General features: G+C 49.2%; 1 protein-coding gene across 1 annotated transcript in view; it reads left to right on the top strand.

Annotated features, from left to right (window-relative positions):
* The window catches only part of LOC124034168 (methylcytosine dioxygenase tet3-like), a 73,583-nt gene that overhangs the window by 36,214 nt on the left and 17,745 nt on the right, over nt 1-19,624 (top strand). The window contains 3 exon segments of the mRNA XM_046346971.1: nt 15,012-15,767; nt 15,769-16,083; nt 16,085-17,951. Of these exon segments, the coding sequence (XP_046202927.1) occupies nt 15,012-15,767; nt 15,769-16,083; nt 16,085-17,951 (2,938 nt within the window).

Here is a 19,624-nt window from a genome sequence, read left to right as displayed (position 1 = left end):
GTCCTTCTACCTGTCCCCGTCTCCGTACCTCTCTGTCCTTCTACCTGTCCCCGTCTCCGTACCTCTCTGTCCTTCTCCCTGTCCCCGTCTCCATACCTCTCTGTCCTTCTCCCTTCTCCCTCTGTGTTGTCCCTGAGAGGTCAGGGACAACACAGAGGAGAGGTCAGGGACAACACAGAGGAGAGGTCAGGGACAACACCGAGGAGAGGTCAGGGACAACACAGAGGAGAGGTCAGGGACAACACAGAGGAGAGGTCAGGGACAACACAGAGGAGAGGTCAGGGACAACACAGAGGAGAGGATAGGGACAGAGTTGAAGAAAAAAAGAGAGAAAGAAAGAAGAAACGGATGGAGAAAGACAGAGAAATAGTAAAAACTTCAGGGTTTTCCATTAACCTGTATTAGCTGTCTTTTGGGCAATGTTTTTGTTTGTTTTGAAAAGCCGATAAATAAAATTGACGCTGGCCAATTGACCGGGAGAACAAGAAAAATATCGATTTGCGAAATAATGTCCCCCCTCCCTATTCATTGATGGACATAACAGTGGATTGAAATGATTTGACTGGTCATGTTTATCGGTCTATAGGTTAATTTAGCATAATCTTGTGGAATTGAATTTCGGCGTGTAGCGTATATTTGCTATGTATTTTATGTATCACACATGAACAGCATACAGATACAGAGCCTTTGAGCTAAACATCTGTCAGACAGCGCGAGAGCCGCTGCTACAGCATCTCCAACAGCCAACACTGAGGCAATGGGAGGCAGGCTTCATCAGCGCGTCACACGCCACTTTGCAATGAGCTGGAGGCAGTATGCATTTTGAAAACAGATACTTAATTGTTTGAAACCTGAACATTTTTTTTTTGACATATTACGAGGCATCTCTTACCTTGCTTCAAAGTAGCCAAAATCAGACCATATTTGGTGGAGGCAATGATTTTACATCAACTTTCTTTCATTGTCCAGTAGCCAAAGACACGACCCAAGTCATATTAGCAACCCATGCCAGTTTATGCCTATTAGATCTCACCTCTTTCTACATTTCAAATTGATATGTCCCTCTCTGTCACATGAAACCGCTCGCATGTGCCGTGCCCTTTTGACAACTGTGTTTTCCTGCTAATTGCATTATGGAAGAACTCTCCCGAGGAAACTGCCTTGCTGCCTTGTGTGCATTGTGGAGCCTAATAGTCTATCAACATTTTAAGCTAAAAGTTCTCATCTGTTGCATCAGACTCATTCTTTTGAATGTTTTTATTTTTTATGTAGCAACTGTCCCAGAGTCAGTTTGGAATAGACCTTTTCTTTCCTGACAAGCTGACCAATGGAATAGGTACGCTTCTCTGCTATGGGTGATAGTAGATTGACATAGGCCAGTGATTCTGCTGTTCACTACTCATCTTGTTGGCTGAGGAAAAGTAAACGTGGACTGTTATTCTAACATGTTCAAAGTGCACATCAGGATTCGGTAAGAAGGGCCCGGCCCGGCACATCGTTTCATCCTCAATTTGCATGTTCTGTGAATATGAATGGCCATAATGTAAATGTGATTCCTGTCATTCTGAGCACTGTGGGTGGACGTCCTAATCAGGTTACGCACCCCAATGCACATGGGTCCGGTACATTTCTCAGATGTCTGGCGCCACACAACAGAAACCCTGCCTAAAAGGTAACTCTTTTTTTTTCTGAGAGTGTAGAGTGTGAGATAAAATAAGACAAAGGAAGGAAAAACCGAGAGAAGGAGCGAGCGGAACGATGAGGAGAGATTCTCAGATATCTGTATTCTATGCTACACTTCCAGTTCCACTCAGCACCTGCTCATTCACCCTCACCAACACACCCAATGACCCTTGTTTACATTTGAGCCATTTAGCAGAAGGTCCCATCCAGGGCAACTTACAGTAGTGAGTGCGTACATTTTCATACTTGATTTTCTTTCTTCATACTGGTCCACAGTGGGAATCGGACCCACAACCCTGCCGTTGCAGGCGCCATTCTCCACTAACTGAGCCACTTGGGACCACCTTCGGTCATTGTATGCGTGTGAGTGAGAGCACAATCAATCAATCAATCAATCAATCAAATGTATTTATAAAGCCCTTCTTACATCAGCTGATGTCACAAAGTGCTGTACAGAAACCCAGCCTAAAACCCCAAACAGCAAGCAATGCAGGTGTAGAAGCACAGTGGCTAGGAAAAACTCTCTAGAAAGGCCAGAACCTAAGAAGGATCCTAGAGAGGAACCAGACTATGAGGGGCGGCCAGTCCTCTTCTGGCTGTCCCGGTTTGGAGATTATAACGGAACATGGCCAAGATGTTCAAATGTTCATAGATGACCAGCAGGGTCAAGTAATAATAATCACAGTGGTTGTTGAGGGTGTAACAGTGTGATACACAAGCCAGCCAGCCTGTAATCCACAGAGAGCCTTTGCGTGTGCTCCCCAGTTTGCATGTTCTCCCAAGTTTGCGTGTTCTCCCCAGTTTGCGTGTTCTCCCCAGTTTGCATGTTCTCCCCAGTTTGCATGTTCTCCCCAGTTTGCTTGTTCTCCCCAGTTTGCGTGTTCTCCCCAGTTTGCATGTTCTCCCCAGTTTGCATGTTCTCCCAAGTTTGCGTGTTCTCCCCAGTTTGCGTGTTCTCCCCAGTTTGCGTGTTCTCCCCAGTTTGCATGTTCTCCCCAGTTTGCTTGTTCTCCCCAGTTTGCGTGTTCTCCCCAGTTTGCATGTTCTCCCCAGTTTGCTTGTTCTCCCCAGTTTGCGTGTTCTCTCCAGTTTGCATGCTCTCCCCAGTTTGCATGTTCTCCCAAGTTTGCGTGTTCTCCCCAGTTTGCGTGTGCTCCCCTGTTTGCTTGTTCTCCCCAGTTTGCATGTTCTCCCCAGTTTGCTTGTTCTCCCCAGTTTGCGTGTTCTCCCCTGTTTGCGTGTTCTCCCCAGTTTGCGTGTTCTCCCCAGTTTGCTTGTGCTCCCCAGTTTGCGTGTTCTCCCCTGTTTGCGTGTTCTCCCCAGTTTGCGTGTTCTCCCCAGTTTGCTTGTGCTCTCCAGTTTGCGTGTTCTCCCCTGTTTGCGTGTTCTCCCCAGTTTGCTTGTGCTCCCCAGTTTGCATTTGCTCCCCAGTTTGCGTGTTCTCCCCTGTTTGCTTGTGCTCCCCAGTTTGCGTGTTCTCCCCTGTCTGCGTATTCTCCCCAGATTGCTTGTGCTCCCCAGTTTGCATGCTCTCCCCAGTTTGCGTGTTCTCCCCAGTTTGCATGCTCTCCCCAGTTTGCGTGCTCTCCCCAGTTTGCGTGTTCTCCCCAGTTTGCATGCTCTCCCCAGTTTGCGTGCTCTCCCCAGTTTGCGTGTTCTCCCCAGTTTGCGTGTTCTCCCCAGTTTGCATGCTCTCCCCAGTTTGCGTGCTCTCCCCAGTTTGCGTGCTCTCCCCAGTTTGCGTGTTCTCCCCAGTTTGCATGCTCTCCCCAGTTTGCGTGCTCTCCCCAGTTTGCGTGCTCTCCCCAGTTTGCTTGTTCTCCCCAGTTTGCTTGTTCTCCCCAGTTTGCATGTTCTCCTGTTTGCTTGTTCTCCCCAGTTTACGTGTTCTCCCCAGTTTGCGAGTTCTCCCCAGTTTGCATGTTCTCCTGTTTGCTTGTTCTCCCCAGTTTACGTGTTCTCCCCAGTTTGCGAGTTCTCCCCAGGCGTTTGCCTGTGTGTATCTCTGCCTGTGTGCGTCTCTCTCTGTGTGGGTCTCTCTCTGTGTGTATCTCGGCCTGTGTGGGTCTCTCTCTCTGTGTGTATCTCTGCCTGTGTGGGTCTCTCTCTGTGTGTATCTCTGCCTGTGTGGGTCTCTCTCTGTGTGTATCTCTGCCTGTGTGGGTCTCTCTCTGTGTGGGTCTCTCTCTGTGTGTATCTCGGCCTGTGTGGGTCTCTCTCTCTGTGTGTATCTCTGCCTGTGTGGGTCTCTCTCTGTGTGTATCTCTGCCTGTGTGGGTCTCTCTCTGTGTGTATCTCTGCCTGTGTGGGTCTCTCTCTGTGTGTGTTACATAAAGTGTGTATCAGAACAGATGACCTTGATGGCATGAGGCTGGAAGGGAGTAGGGTGTGTAACGTGGGTCGGGGGATGGAGGGATGGGGTCAGGGACTGACAGGAAAACATTAGGTTGGGGGTTGGTCTCTGCTCTGTCGAGCAATAATCTAATTTGGGTGGCTGGACCGTCTAATCTATTGATGGTATTTGGCCTAGGCTATGTTACTCCTTAGAAGACTTGCACTGTACACGCCCTAGACCTCTCTGTTGTTATAGAAGATGTGACTTAAGACATATGCTATGTTCTGACACAAGCCTCCCTACAAATAAGGTGAGAGGGTTGAGCGTAGTTGCATCAGCCACTAGGCTTACATGCTGTCTTAGATGGGCTGTTTCCTCAACACTGAGAGCTGGATTCCTCTGTACCCTGTAGAAATAAATGAAACATTCGTTGAGTTTCACCCACCACCTGTGTCTTCTTGATACAGTAAACGCGTACATGTGTTGATTTGTGTGTGAGGGGGTGTGTTTTTTCTTTGTCAGTGTGTGTGGGTGACTGTTTGAAGGAAAAGATGAGTCAGTCCGTCTTAGTCATGGTAGAAAGAGGTGAACCCAACACACGGCCCCAGCTGCACTCACTCTATTCTGTCATCACTCCTACAAGGCCAATACAATGCTTTGTGAGAGAGAGAGAGAGAGAGAGAGAGAGAGAGAGAGAGAGAGAGAGAGAGAGAGAGAGAGAGAGAGAGAGAGAGAGAGAGAGAGAGAGAGAGAGAGAGAGAGAGAGAGAGAGAGAGAGAGAGAGAGAGAGAGAGAGAGAGAGAGAGAGAGAGAGAGAGAGAGAGAGAGAGAGAGAGAGAGAGAGAGAGAGAGTTGAGATGTGGAATTACATCTACTGATAAATCTGAGAACTAGTCAGATAATGATTTCATTTCTGAGTTACCACATACCACGCACCTCATGCTCAAATAGAGTACTCCTCCCGTAAGTGTTGAATTGCCCTTTTGTTTTTTTTAAATCATCACATTCTCCTTCTTTAGGCCCCCTCATTAAACCAGCACTGTCTTGTTATTATTCGCTCGTACATCAGCTGAGCACTTGTTGCTATGGAACTACCCACTGACCACAGACGCCAGTTCAACGACTACTTTTGATTTACATTTGGTTGAGTTGTCAACTAACGTGAATTCAACGTAAAATCAACAAAACATTTCACCATGTCATTGGATTTAGCTAAAGTTGGGCCAACAAAAAAACTCAATTCCCTTTATGCTGATGACTTTTTCCACATCCAATTATTTTCCCACGTTGATTCAACATCCTCACATTATATATTTTTGGTTGAAATGACGTGGAAACAATGTTGATTCGACCAGTTTTTGCAGAGTGGGTACCCTGCAGGGTTTTGAGAGCAGAGCACTCACTTTTGCTCATTTCTGTAATGCTTGAGAGTTGTCTATGTGCTAGTTGTGTTCTTTACGGTTGGAAACAAAATAGTGTTATGTCTGTCAGGGCTTTGGCAGTACTTCAATTGTTGTGACTGTCTGGCGGTTTGGGTCTAGGGAACACAAGATAGTCAGGGGTTTGCCTGAAGGAGTTCAAAGGACAGGGGACAGTTGTGTCTGCAGGTGGTTGAGACATAAGGACCCCTCCCTCTGGTGTATTGCTGAGGAGATCACAGAACAATAGTTTCTGCCATTTGGGAGTAAAATAGTCTCCTTTGAGTCTGATGGAACATATGGTTACAATATAGGGCTAATATGTGTATAGATTTATATCATCGTGGGTCGATTTAAGTTCAAATCATTTTTCACGTTTAACTTTGACAAGAGTGGATGTAAGCTTATCTTGTCCTGGGAGATTATACATAAAGGGCCAGTTTACCGGGGACAGATTAAGCCTAGTCCAGGACTAGAAACAAACTCAATGGGAGATTTTACATTCAATTATTTTAGTGTCCAGGACTAGAAACAAACTCAATGGGAGATTTTACATTCAATTATTTTAGTGTCCAGGACTAGAAACAAACTCAATGGGAGATTTTACATCAAATTATTTTAGTGTCCAGGACTAGAAACAAACTCAATGGGAGATTTTACATTCAATTATTTTAGTGTCCAGGACTAGAAACAAACTCAATGGGAGATTTTACTTTTAGTGTCCAGGACTAGAAACAAACTCAATGGGAGATTTTACATCAAATTATTTTAGTGTCCAGGACTAGAAACAAACTCAATGGGAGATTTTACATTCAAATTCTTTTAGTGTCCAGGACTAGAAACAAACTCAATGGGAGATTTTACATCAAATTCTTTTAGTGTCCAGGACTAGAAACAAACTCAATGGGAGATTTTACATCAAATTCTTTTAGTGTCCAGGACTAGAAACAAACTCAATGGGAGATTTTACATCAAATTATTTTAGTGTCCAGGACTAGAAACAAACTCAATGGGAGATTTTGCATCAAATTATTTTAGTGTCCAGGACTAGGCTTAATCTGTTTCCGGTAAACTGTCCCTTTATGAGCCCACACATGGACAGGGCCGTCAACTTTGGTGTGGCTCTGACGTACTGAGGTGAAGACTACAAGGGCCTATAGGGCAGGGGGTTCTTGACACACTAGATAAGTGAGTCTGTTGTCTGAGCTGTGATGGCTGCTGGTCTGCTCATCCCAGGTGGTGTAACACAGAACAGTAGCACTAACCTAAAACTCCCCCAGTGTTACCCTAATATATAGCTTTTTTTTCTGGGAAGATATTATTTGTATGAAAATGTTAGCTTCAAAAAATGTGAGAGAAAATGTATTTTAAAAAACAGTATAGTTCTGACAAGTGTAGTCTGCGACTAGCAGAAAGCATCTATATATTGGCCAGTGGAGGCTGCTGAGAGGAGGACGGCTCACATTAATGGCTGGAACGGAGTAAATGGAATGGAATCAAACATATGGAAAGCGTGTGTTTGATGTATTTGATACCATTCCACTGTCTCTGCTCCAGCCGGTACCACCAGCCCGCCCTTCCCAACCTCCTGTGATTGGCCCGCCAGTTGCTTAAAAGCATTTGGATTATCCTACGCTGTTTGAACTGTCTATATGACATGGCCAGAACAGCCTTTTAGATATCGGCTGGGGCTAATCAAATTCATATTGGGAATTCATATCGTATACAGGTTCTTAAAACGGGGGGGGGAGGGGACACAGTTTGCTTCTTTCTTTGTTGTACATGCACTCTCTTGTTGGCGTTGAGCAGATGAGTGTGTTACGCTGAACGGAGACGGTTAAGTTTGCTCTAAGAGCGAGAAATGCTGTGTCACTGCACAGCGGGAGAGGGCGAGTGCTAGTCAGGAGGGTGAATGAATGAGAGTGTGTGTGTGTGTATTGGGGTAGGGGGGGGGGGTCTACACACGGTGTCATATGAGACTTAAGGCCAGCCTGTGCAAGGCGGGGCAGCCGGGCGGGTTCTGATGATGTAACAGTTATGTCATAACTACATGCTTTCACTAGCTCGCTCGCTCGCTCTGTCTCTCTCTCTCTCTCTCTCTCTCTCTCTCTCTCTCTCTCTCTCTCTCTCTCTCTCTCTCTCTCTCTCTCTCTCTCTCTCTCATTGGTGCTTCCTGGACATGTGACACAACACACTTCCCTTTACTACTAGGCACCAGCTTGGGTTGCGCCGTGTTTTGTCTTTGGGTTGCGCGTGCATACGCGTGCGGTGTGTGTGAATGCCAGGCAGCGCTGGTGGAGGACTGTGAGTCACAGGGCCAGACAACGAAAGCCTCCAACAGGGTTGGAGTGACACTGTCTGCCATGAACCTGGAGCGATGGAAGGGAATGGACAGAAAACACGAGAGAGAAATTGTGAGCGGAAAAAAGAGAGAGTGAAAGAGAGATTACTCAAATAAATCCAGCCAATGCGCAGAGTCCACATGCTCATTCATAATAATAAAACGATACTGTGCAGGAGCTGACAAGGATCTCAACTGCATGGAGGAGAGACGTGACGTCGGCCATGTTTTTTCCCCCCCCTTCTTCTTTGATAAATCTGATTCCAGATAGAGAGAGGGGACAGAGAGAAGAGAAGAAGCAGAGAGAAGGGCGGTCAGAGGGGTAGCGTGTGGAGTGTGCTAGCAATGGTGGTGCTAAAGCTGAAGCAATGGTGAGGGGATAACGTTGGGAGAACATTGGCGGGACAGAGTGACCGACCGGCGGGATGGGAGGAGAGGGAAAGCAGGCACGCCATGGAGAAGGAGAGAGAGCGGAATCACTGCTGTCCTCGTAGACGTCGGTGCAAATGATGTTGCCGTTTGTCGATGTCTCTCGTAGCACCATGCCACTGCGGACGGTCTCTGTCAGGCGACAAGCCGCTCGATCGCTGCTCCTCTGCTCCCTCGTCCTCCTCTTATCCATGGTCTCCTCTCTCGCTCGAGCCGAAGTCACACGAATAAGACAACTTACTAGGTTGTTATGTGTGTGTGTGTGACTGTTGCATTTCTGTAGCTCAACATCTCTCCTTAGTCTCCCCTCGATGTTCCTCTCGTCTCTAGTGTCCCTCTGGTTTCCTTTATCCCTGTGTGTCTGTGTGTTACCAAACGGCCATCGACTGCTGCTTGTGCAGTTCCCCAGCCTCCAGTCCTGTAGTCTTTGTCCCCCTCTCTCAATCACATTCAATCCATTTGCTCCCTCTTTCGCATATGTATTAATCAGGAGATTATAGGCGTTTAGAAACGATTGAGTGTGAAACGTATTGGCACCTTTTGAAAGTCCTCTCAAGCCATCGATGTCCTCTGGTATGTGGGAGACTCGCTATGCTTCGTCTCGCCAAGTCCTAGGCTGCTCTTCTTCCCCCGGCATCACCTCGCATTGAGCGACACATCAGCGGCCGGGGCAGGTAACAGACCTGTAAAGAAGTCGCTACTATTAACGTTTTTTCTTTTTGCGGTAGACGACAGAGAGACGAACAGAGAGATCGTCAGCGGCTTTGTAACGACCAACGGACTATGACAGAAACAGAAAGATGGACGTACAGCTCGTCTCTCAGGAGAAAGTCTGAGTCTGAATCGGTTCGAGTTCAAACCACATATATATGGGCATTTTAATGTTCTTGTTTCTTTTTTATCTCATTTTCTTGTTGATGTTCCAGCAAGTGCCGCTGAGATTGGCGTTCGCCTGCATCTAGTGGTTTCCATCGCGTCCACATGCTCAGAAACCGCTCCGCTCTTAGATGACCCAAATGACTAGACCTGACTAGATAGACTAAAACACATACCATCATGTTATCCCGAAACAGACTGTTATGTATTCAAGGTGTTCCTATTCAATAAGGGATTGTGCTGGTGGAGAGAGAGAGAGAGAGAGAGAGAGAGAGAGAGAGAGAGAGAGAGAGAGAGAGAGAGCTTTGCCTGGTAACAGCTCTCGCTCTCCTGCAATGTGTTGCTGTTTCTAAGGCTGCCGCTAGCGTCCATCCCCGAGCTCTCTCTTTCTCTCTCTGCTCACTGCACACTCCTCCATTCCCTCGTACGTGCCCACTGTGCCTCAGATAATGGCCTCTCGCTCTGCACACACAGAAGAGAGAGGGGGAGGGAGAGTGAGCGAGAGAGAGAGAGAGAGAGAGAGAGAGAGAGAGAGAGAGAGAGAGAGAGAGAGAGGAAGGTGGGGGCTGCAAGTAGAACCAGACTGTGAGTGTAAGAGAAAGAAAAAGGATATTGAAAAGGGAAGGGAGGAGCAGAGAGAGGTAATGAGAAAGGGAAAAGGAGAAAACAGAAAGTGACGGCTGTAAGAAGAGACGGAGAGCGGCCGTGAGTTCCATGGGGGGAGGTGTGTGCGTGTGTGTGTACGTGCGTGTCGGCGCTTGTGTGCCGCAACAACAACAAAAAAGCCTCCACCACATTGCTAGTGGCTCCCCTCATAGCACCACTATTGCATGCTCCCCTCCTCTCCCTGCTGTGTCTCTCCACTTCCACTGGCAGGACGTCTAGACCCATGTAAGTACTGAAGCTGTGTGGGGCTCTCTACTCTTTTCTGGGTTTTATTCTCATGGTTCCTCCTCCATGTTTTCTCGACGACAGACACGGCAGGAAAGGAAAGCCAGGGGGGGGGGGGGTAGAAGGAGGGAGAGAGGGAGGGTGCCGTGTGTCTAACTGTTTGGATTTATGTCTACTCCCAGGCTTTATGCACCCCACCCCCTTTGTCTCCCCACCCTCCTTCCGTTTTGACTTTGTGCTGTCAACCTTGGAGGCATCTGTTCTGGTCTGGTGGAGGTGGGGACGTGAGGTGGGGACGTGAGGTGGGGACGTGAGGTGGGGACAAACGCGTAGTGGTCCAGTTGTAGGGTAGACCAGCTTGACTGTTCAGCCGGCAACGTACTTACGCCTGTGTGTCGTTTAAAGGGACTAGTCTCCGAGTTTAGGGTGTCTAACAGGTTAGGCAGTCTCTTCTGGTTGGGCGTGTTGATGTTTTGGATTGGAAGCCTTGTGCGGTGCGTGCCGTGTGTGTGTGTCCTGGCAGGAAAGAGTAGGCTCTCACATGGCACCAGTAGTTGTCCGAGCACGTGGTCTGCTCTGTCAGAAGCACCGTGGTAGGTGCCCCCAGGTGTAAGCGTGCCGCGGTGTGAATAACGCAGTGTGCATGAAGAGAGAGAAGGTATTTGTCTCATTTGGCTAAATACATCTGTGAAGTCCCAGTTGACTGGGTATGAGAACTGTCGTTATGATCGTGTTGTTAAAGTGTTTGGGTTTAAGCCGGGCGTGTGGAACCGGCGATTCAATTGGTGCTGTACGTGTGAGAGGAAGTGAGAAACTGAGATGAACAACAACAATGTGACTGGTTTTGGGGTTGTTGGGTTGTACAGTTCTGTGACCACGCTGTTTCAATATATTGCAATTCTCTTACTCACTCTGTCTCACCCCCCCCCCCCCCCCCCCATCCACTAAGCTCAGTCTGATGATCAGTCTGTGATGGGGCAACGTGGGGCCTCTCACGTATCGCCGGCCGGCTGTTCACCCCCCTCCACCCCCACCAGACACCCCCACCAGACACCCGGCACAGAAGGTGAATTCAAAGGGCCCGAGCAAGCGGCCCGTCCAATAATTAGACACTTCAAAAGGCTAATTTCAATATATTTAAATTACGGGAAGCAGGGTGTCTGGTCCACTTCAGCTGTCAACCAACTGTAGGAGCTACAAACGAGAGCCGTGTTCTCACTGTGAATATAGATGTGATGTAGTCTGCATTACACACAGACCTGTTGGATCATAACTCAAAACAACAAACCAGCCTAGTTCCTATTCTAGGTATAGGCAGTCTTTTGACATGGCGTAGTCTACCTTTATGTGGATCAGTGTGCGCAGTAAACGGTGTGTGTGCATGGCGGTGTAGTATACAGTAGGTACGTATGTACGACATAGTGTACGGATATGATTATGACTGTGTGTAATCCTCATAGAGCTCAGTCTGTCTGAGCTCACAGGACATCAAAGCGTTATCAACGTGTGTCTGTCTGGGGCAAAGAGCAGGGCTTTGCCTTTCACCTGCTATAGCCTCAATGCCTCTGTACTCCCTGTTCTGACATGTCCACAGTGCCATGTTGAAGACTTCCTTATTTAGTTTTTAGGCTGTTGTAGAATAGGACTTGAAGATGTTCCCGAGGCAAAGTCAAAATATGGAATGTGTTATTTGGTTATTTGGATACTCAGTGTGTCATGGATTTGTGTCTCAGTGTAGAAGCGGTTGAACATACAGTACATTTCATAAGTTTGAGGCCACTTAGAAATGTCCTTGTTTTTGAAAGAAAAACACTTGTAATCGAACCCACAAATGCGGATGCTCCAGATACTCAACTAGTCTAAAGAAGGCCAGTTTGAATTATTCTTTCATCAGAACAACAGTTTTCAGCTGTGCTAACATAATTGCAAAGGGGCTTTCTAATGATCAATTAGCCTTTTAAAATGATAAACTTGGATTAGCTAACACAACGTGCCATTGGAACACAGGAGTGATGGTTGCTGATAATGGGCCTCTGTACACCTATGTAGATATTCCATTAAAAATCAGCCGTTTGCAGCTACAATAGTCATTTCCGACATTAACAAAGTCTACACTGTATTTCTGATCAATTTGATGTTATTTTAATGGACACATTTTTTGGGGGGTGGGGGGGTGGGTTTCTCTCAAAAACAAGGAAATTGCTAAGTGACCCCAAACTTTTGAACTGTGGTGCGTATTCATTACCTGTACTCTGTGTTTGTTCTTGGATTATCTGTGTTTGCTATGCCTCCTCAAACCCAGTAGATCATAACGAATGGTCTTCAGACCTGGGCTCTCCCTGTTTTACACACACCACTGACAGACAGTGTCATATTGCTCCAAATAGGAAGTAACGGAAGCCTGTGTAGAACAGAACACCTTCCCCGTTTGTATGTCAGATGCTTGTCAGTTTGTAAACAGTTCGAAGACACACTGAAAATATGGACACAGTTTTACTCATAGGAAACAATTCATCTTCGTACGGGCTCCGTTTTGACAAAGCAAAACAGCAGACCCAGTCCTTCCAATACTTGCATGATGTCCATTTAAGGGGCGTCACTGCAGATACACGATTCAAGCACAGATCGGTTGCATTTCCAACCTGTTTTGAAGTCAGTGTCGTGTTGAGAAGACTGTTTGAAGCAACATACTGTGTTTTGACAACAGCAGTGCTTTGGTCACAACGGTCGAAATGTCACTTTTAGTTTCCCCCTCCAAAACCAGGAGCCGGGAGACCAGATCCTCCCCTATATCCTCCCCATTTGAACATCTTGGCCACGTTCTGTTATAATCTCCACCCGGCACAGCCAGAAGAGGACTGGCCACCCCACATATGCTCTCTCTAATTCTCTCTTTCTTTCTCTCTCTCGGAGGACCTGAGCCCTAGGACCGTGCCCCAGGACTACCTGACATGATGGCTCCTTGCTGTCCCCAGTCCACCTGACTGTGCTGCTGCTCCAGTTTCAACTGTTCTGCCTTATTATTATTTGACCATGCTGGTCATTTATGAACATTTGAACATCTTGGTCATTTTCTGTTATAATCTCTACCCGGCACAGCCAGAAGAGGACTGGCCACCCCACATAGCCCGGTTCCTCTCTAGGTTTCTTCCTAGGTTTTGGCCTTTCTAGGGAGTTTTTCCTAGCCACCGTGCTTTTACACCTGCATTGTTTGCTGTTTGGGGTTTTAGGCTGGGTTTCTGTACAGCACTTTGAGATATCAGCTGATGTACGAAGGGCTATATAAATTAATTTGATTTGATTTGATTTGATATAGTCTTGTCACCTTGCAGCCTTCCTTCTGCAGCTCCAGTAAACAGTGATGTCATCACAGCTAATGTATTGGGATGAGCAGCTTCAACAATCAGATGAGATCATCGTGCTCTATCTCTAATGGACTCTAATGGAAGTGAGAGTCATACAAGGCTCTACTGTCATCATACGAGGCACACTTGTGAAATGGCATCAGGAATGTCACCGTGGACCATCAATGCACGTGATTTGGTATTATAAACAGGGCGGTCGGAGCTTCGAATGCTGATTGTCAGACCGTATACCACAGGTATCGAATCACATCAAAGTTTATTTGTCACGTGTGCCGAATACAACAGGTGTAGTAGACCTTACAGTGAAATGCTTACTTATAGGCCCTTAACCAATAGTGCCATTTTTAAGTTAAAAAAAGGTGAACAATAGATAGATAAGGAAATATAAATTCAACAGTAAAAACATGTATTTTTACTGCTCTAATTACGTTGGTAACCAGTTTATAATAGCAATAAGGTCCCTCGGGGGTTTGTGATATATGGCCAATATACCATGGCTACGGGCTGTGTCCAGGCACTCCGCGTTGCGTCGTGCTTAAGAACAGCCCTTAGCCGTGGTATATAGTCCATATACCACACCCCTTCGGGCGTTATTGCTTAAGCACCACACCACTCTTTGCTACATCTTTGCTCTCTGGATCCTTGACACATTCTGATTGCGTTTGTTGAACCATCATGCATTCATTGAGCGTGTCTAGCCTTACCTCATGGTGATGGGACAGGTGTTGAATGCAGCAGTCCCGTAGAGACAGACAGATACTCCCCAGTCATAAAGGCCTTAAGGGAGGGAGAGGTTCAGGACCACAGGATCAGGAACCAGGAGCCAGGAACTCCGCTCGGCTAATAGACAGTCATTGACAACGTATAGAGCTAATATTTACACAGGTAATATGTTGACGGTTACATAGGGAAATGGAGTTGAAAGTTGACGGTAGAGATGCAGTAATGCTGCCCGTAGTTCACAGCACTCTCCTCGTTCTTCCTTGAGTAAAATAGATGTGTGGCGGTAATTGCCATGAATTGTGTATATTTGATTACTTTTTAAATGATCATTTGTGTGGTCCTTTGTGCCTTTGGGGGGGGTGGGAAATCTTTACATGGGCTGACTGCTGTGTGTAGTAAGTAGCGTGAGCATTACTGCGCAATGTTGTCACATGGTCTGTGACTGATCATTGTGGAAACACTGTTGAAGCAACAGTTAATTCATTTCCCCAACTGGCGTGCGTGTGTGCGTGTGTGTGCGTGTGCGTGTGTGTGTGTGCGTGTGTGTGTGTGTGTGTGTGTGTGTGTGTGTGTGTGTGTGTGTGTGTGTGTGTGTGTGTGTGTGTGTGTGTGTGTGTGTGTGTGTGTGTGTGTGTGTGTGTGTGTGTGCGTGTGCGTGCGTGCGTGTGTGGAACCCAAACCAAGACATCTGAAAGAGGAATGGATTCTAGCCAGTGCCCTGTCATAATCAGTATGATATCTTGATTTGCCCTCTTCTCTGTGAATGCTTTGTTTGAGTATGATTTTAAGCTAAGATCATCAACTGAATAAAAACTTGTTGTCAACATGTTAAAACAATATATTTTTGTATATTGATTGCTATTGCTTATTCCAACTTGGTGCACAGTTCCTATTCATTTTCTTCTGGTCTCTAACCTCTTTCATCTGTGCCCTCCCTCTCTCTCTCGCAGACTGTTTCGGACACTGGTTCAGTGGATGGCCCCAGAAGAGGAGGCCAGATGGAAACTGGGTCACATGACCGCCTCGAAGAAGGCGGTTCGTTGAGCCTGGAACCGACCAATGGGGTGAGCCGGCAACCCAGTGACACCAATGAAGAGGGTGGAGCCGGCCTGGACACCCAGAGGGAGCCCCATCGATCAGGTAGTGTTCCCCCAGGACAGGGTTGGGTACCTGGGCAGGGCAAAGCCCCTCAACCCCAGAAGCAGCTGCCCTGCAGTGGCTGGAGCAGTAGTGGTAGGACTCCTGGGGAGCCAGTCCACGAGGCAGACATGGAGGACGCACGCAATCTGGTAGCCTTCTCAGCCAGCGTTAATGTGGGCTCCCTGGCCCCCATCCCCGAGGCCCAGTCCTACACCGCCCAGCTGTATGAAAAGTTCAACCAGGAGATGGGCACTGCTAAGGGGGCCGCGGCTCAAGCCAGGCTCCAAGCCCCAGAGGGAGGGGACCAGGCTAGCCCACCAGAGGACTTGAACACCCTGCAGACCACCCTGAAGACTGCCCTGAGCCAGGCGAGGCACGGCCACAAGCCCCCAAACTGTGACTGTGATGGGCCCGACTGCCCAGACTACTTGGAGTGGCTGGAAAAGAGGCTCAAACAGGCGGGGGCAGGGGAGGAGCAGGAAAATAACACACCCTGTTCCAAGATGGCCGCCGACACGCCGCCTCATCAACAGCCACCACACTCACAACAGCCCCCCTCACCCCCACCACCATCCTCACCCCCATGTCAATGGAGGTAACCCGCTTCACCCTCACCAACAGGGCCAACGCCCAGGCTCTGTCCCCTGCTCCCCTCAGGTCCTCTCCATCGCCAAGGAGAAGAACGTCAGTCTGCAGACGGCCATAGCTATCGAGGCCCTGACCCAGCTGTCTGCCACCACCCCCCAGACTGTGGTCCCTCCTGCCCAGGCCTCCTCCACCAGCCACCAACAACCCCCTGTACACCCCCAGCACGGCAACCGCTTGCTCCCCTCCTCCCCCGGCCCCATGTCCTCTTTGTCCTCCTCGCGGTCACAATCTGTCCCCCCCTGGACTGTACCCCCAGCAGAGCTCCGGGTCGTGGGAGCAGCAGCACAGACCCCAGTCCCAGGGTCATCCGGCCCACGCCTCCCCTCTCCCGTCCTCCCCTTTGCAGACCCAGGCAGGCAGCCCCCACCCTCAGCAGTGGCAGCAGCAGCAGGCCCCTGGGGGAATCCAAGAGCAGAGGAACCGGTGGATGATGATGTACTCAGACTCCCAGCAGTCTCACTTCGCCCCTCCATCCGGTGGCCACAGCGTTGGCGACCCCATGTCCGAACTCAAACAGCTACTGGGGGACTCCAGCGGAAAGTACATAAATGACCCCTTCAAGCTGCCCGTCCCACACCACCACATCAAGCAGGAACCAGGGATGCCTCAGGTCAAGCAGGAGGTCAACTCTGGGGAGTACCAGAGCTCTGCCTGTGCCTACATGGGCAGTCGCTACGGCCTGATGAACGGCCAGCAGCAGCCTGGGTACCCTGGTCCACCTCTCTCCACAGGCAGCACTGCCATCCACTACTCCACCCAGACAGCCCTGCAGCAGCACCTTCACCACAAGAGGAACCTCTTCTCTAACCCCCCCGGCCCCCCAGGCCTCTGTCCTCCACGGCCTACCCAGGCCTGCCAGAACCTCCGCAAGTGGTGGCCCCAACAGATGGGCCCCGAGGGCCACCTCATCCCTGTGGCCATCAAGCAGGAGCCCAAGGAGCCCAAGAGGAGGAAGAGCACGGTGGGGACATCGCCGCTCCTCAAGCAGCCAGGGATGCTGCACTATCCAGGTCCAAAACCCAAGACGATAGTCATCAAGAAAACCAAGCAGAAGGCCTCCATGCCAACCTTCCTGCCTCACAGCCAGATCTCCATACAAAAACCGTCTCCACTCACCATGATCGGAGCCCTGCCTCTGGCCAGCGCCCATTCAGGTTCTCTCCCTTTCCCTACCTTCCCCCTCCTCAGTAACCCCACTCAGGCTGCTGCAGGCCTCCCAACCCCGGCCCAATCTCAGGTATCCATTTTAAACTCTTCTATTGCACGCTCTGTCACTGCTCCTGCCTTCTCTGTAAACAGTCCAGCCGTCTCAACCCCTCTGCCTCTCCCTGCAGCCCCGGACGCCCCGGCTAGCTCAGGGGAGGCCGGCGCCACACAGACCTCCACCACCTCTCAGTCCATACCAGGCCTCAGCTCCCTGGACCCCAAGTTTGAGGAGCTGATCCTCCAGTTCGAGGCAGAGTTCGGGGACAGTTCATCCTCGGCCCCAGTGCCCTGCCCTCCTCAGATCCAGCCTCAGGACCAGTCCCCCTCAGCCTCAGCCCAGCCCAACATAACCTCAGGACAAGCCAGGACCATGTCACCGTCCAGCACCGCCACCCAGTCCTGCAGCCCTACTCCCTTAGCTTCTACCACAGCCCCACCAGCAGACCAGGACATGGAGGTGGACAAGGAGAATGTGACAAGGGGTGTGAGTGAAGCATCCTACACCTCTGCCACACAGCCCTCCATTGAGAGCCCCATGGAGGAGCAGCCCGAGGGGGCCCAGTTGCCTCTCTCGCTGCGCCAAGAGGTCCATCTGGAGCAGCAGCAGCACCGCGTCCTTGAAGACCCCTTCACCGTGCCTCTCTCCCCCTCCACGTCCCCGCTGCCCAAACGCATGAAGATCGAGACGAATGGGAACGTGGCTGTCCTCTCCACCACCGGATCATTCTCTGAGGGGGGCGAGGACGACACCCCCACTAAGGACGGATTCCCCCTCAACCCCTCCCTAAAAGGCTTCCTGGAGTCGCCGCTACGCTACCTGGACACGCCCACTAAAAGCCTGCTAGACATGCCCGCCAAGGACCTCCAGGCTGAGTTCCCCACCTGCGACTGTGTTGGTGAGTAGTGTGTCTGTGTGGAACTACGCAGTTTTAATGTAGCTACATTTCGACCACTGCTGGGCCCCAGAGTTACACAAGCTTTACACTCCCAGTGACTGGGCTGCACACAATAATAAAACCAGAAAACGATATAGTATCTAGTATAGAAACAAACAAACTCCTATAGAAGACATGCTCCTCTTACTCCATACATTTAGGATTACTAGAAAACATGAAATATACTGTACAGCAGTGGCTGATGCTATACAGCAGGCAGCAGCAGGTATATTTAAGCGCTAAGGCCCGAGGAGGTGTGGTATATGACCAATATACCATGTCTAAGGGCTGTTCTTCGGCACGACGCGGCGTGGAGTGCCTGAACACAGCCCGTAGCCGTGTATATTGGCCATATATCACAAACACTGAGGCCTTATTACTATTGTTAACTGGTTACCAACGTAATTAGAGCAGTAAAAATACATGTTTTGTCATACCCGTGGTATACGGTCTGATATACCATGGCTGTAGGCCAATCAGCATTCAGGGCACCAACCACCCAGTTTATCAAGAGGTATACATCAAGTGGCCCAGTCACTTCTGCTCCAGCTCCTCTCTCTGAACATCACATGAGTGTGTCTGAGAATGTGTGTGATGCCAGCCGGAGTGTGTTTGTGTTGCCGGTTTGTGTGTTGCCGAGGTGAGTGTGATGCAGGCCTCTACTCTCCAGTCAGCTACAGTGCAAGGTTCAGAGGGAGACGGTGAGAGTAATACAACACGAGAAGGAGTCCATTGTGAGGGTCTGGCTGGCAGACAGCACAGAGCAGGCCACTGTCTAGGCTACATGTCTGACAAAGTGGCACACGGCCTCTCGGTCCGCTTCCCAAATGTGCACTATTATTTGCGTGCCCTATTTAGTGCACTACTTTTGACCAGGGATCACAGGGAGGGAGAGAAGAGAGAGAGAGAGCAGCTGCAGGGAACACTTGCTATGCCGTGTGCTGTAAGGCTGTTACCAAGAGAAAAGGCCACCAGACAACGGGTCTCCATAGTGAAGCCTATTTACACACTGTCCTGTCAACACCACACAGAAACACCCCATGTGTAACCCGACTCCCTCACACACCCACACATGGACTCATTCGCCCCTCTATTTCACCTCTCTCTCTCTCTCTCTCTCTCTCTCTCTCTCTCTCTCTCTCTCTCTCTCTCTCTCTCTCTCTCTCTCTCTCTCTCTCTGTCTCTCTCTCTCTCTGTCTCTCTCTCTGTCTCTCTCTCTCTCTCTCTCTCTGTCTCTCTCTGTCTCTCTCTCTCTCTGTCTCTCTCTCTCTCTCTCTGTCTCTTCTCTCTCTCTCTCTGTCTCTCTCTCTCTCTCTCTCTCTCTCTGTTTCTCTCTGTCTCTCTCTGTCTCTTCCTCTCTCTCTCTCTCTGTCTCTCTCTCTTCCTCTCTCTCTCTCTCTCTCTCTGTTTCTCTCTGTCTCTCTCTCTGTCTCTTCCTCTCTCTCTCTCTCTCTCTCTCTCTCTCTCTCTCTCTCTCTCTCTCTCTCTCTCTCTCTCTCTCTCTCTCTCTCTCTCTCTCTCTCTCTCTCTGTCTCTCTCTGTCTCTCTCTCTCTCTCTCTCTCTCTCTCTGTCTCTCTCTGTCTCTCTCTCTCTCTGTCTCTCTCTCTCTCTCTCTTCTCTCTCTCTCTCTCTC

Source organism: Oncorhynchus gorbuscha, linkage group LG04, assembly GCF_021184085.1.
Source record: "Oncorhynchus gorbuscha isolate QuinsamMale2020 ecotype Even-year linkage group LG04, OgorEven_v1.0, whole genome shotgun sequence".
NCBI classification, from domain to species: domain Eukaryota; kingdom Metazoa; phylum Chordata; class Actinopteri; order Salmoniformes; family Salmonidae; genus Oncorhynchus; species Oncorhynchus gorbuscha.
Note: the sequence above shows the minus strand (reverse complement) of the source record. Positions and strands in the feature narration are given on the sequence as shown.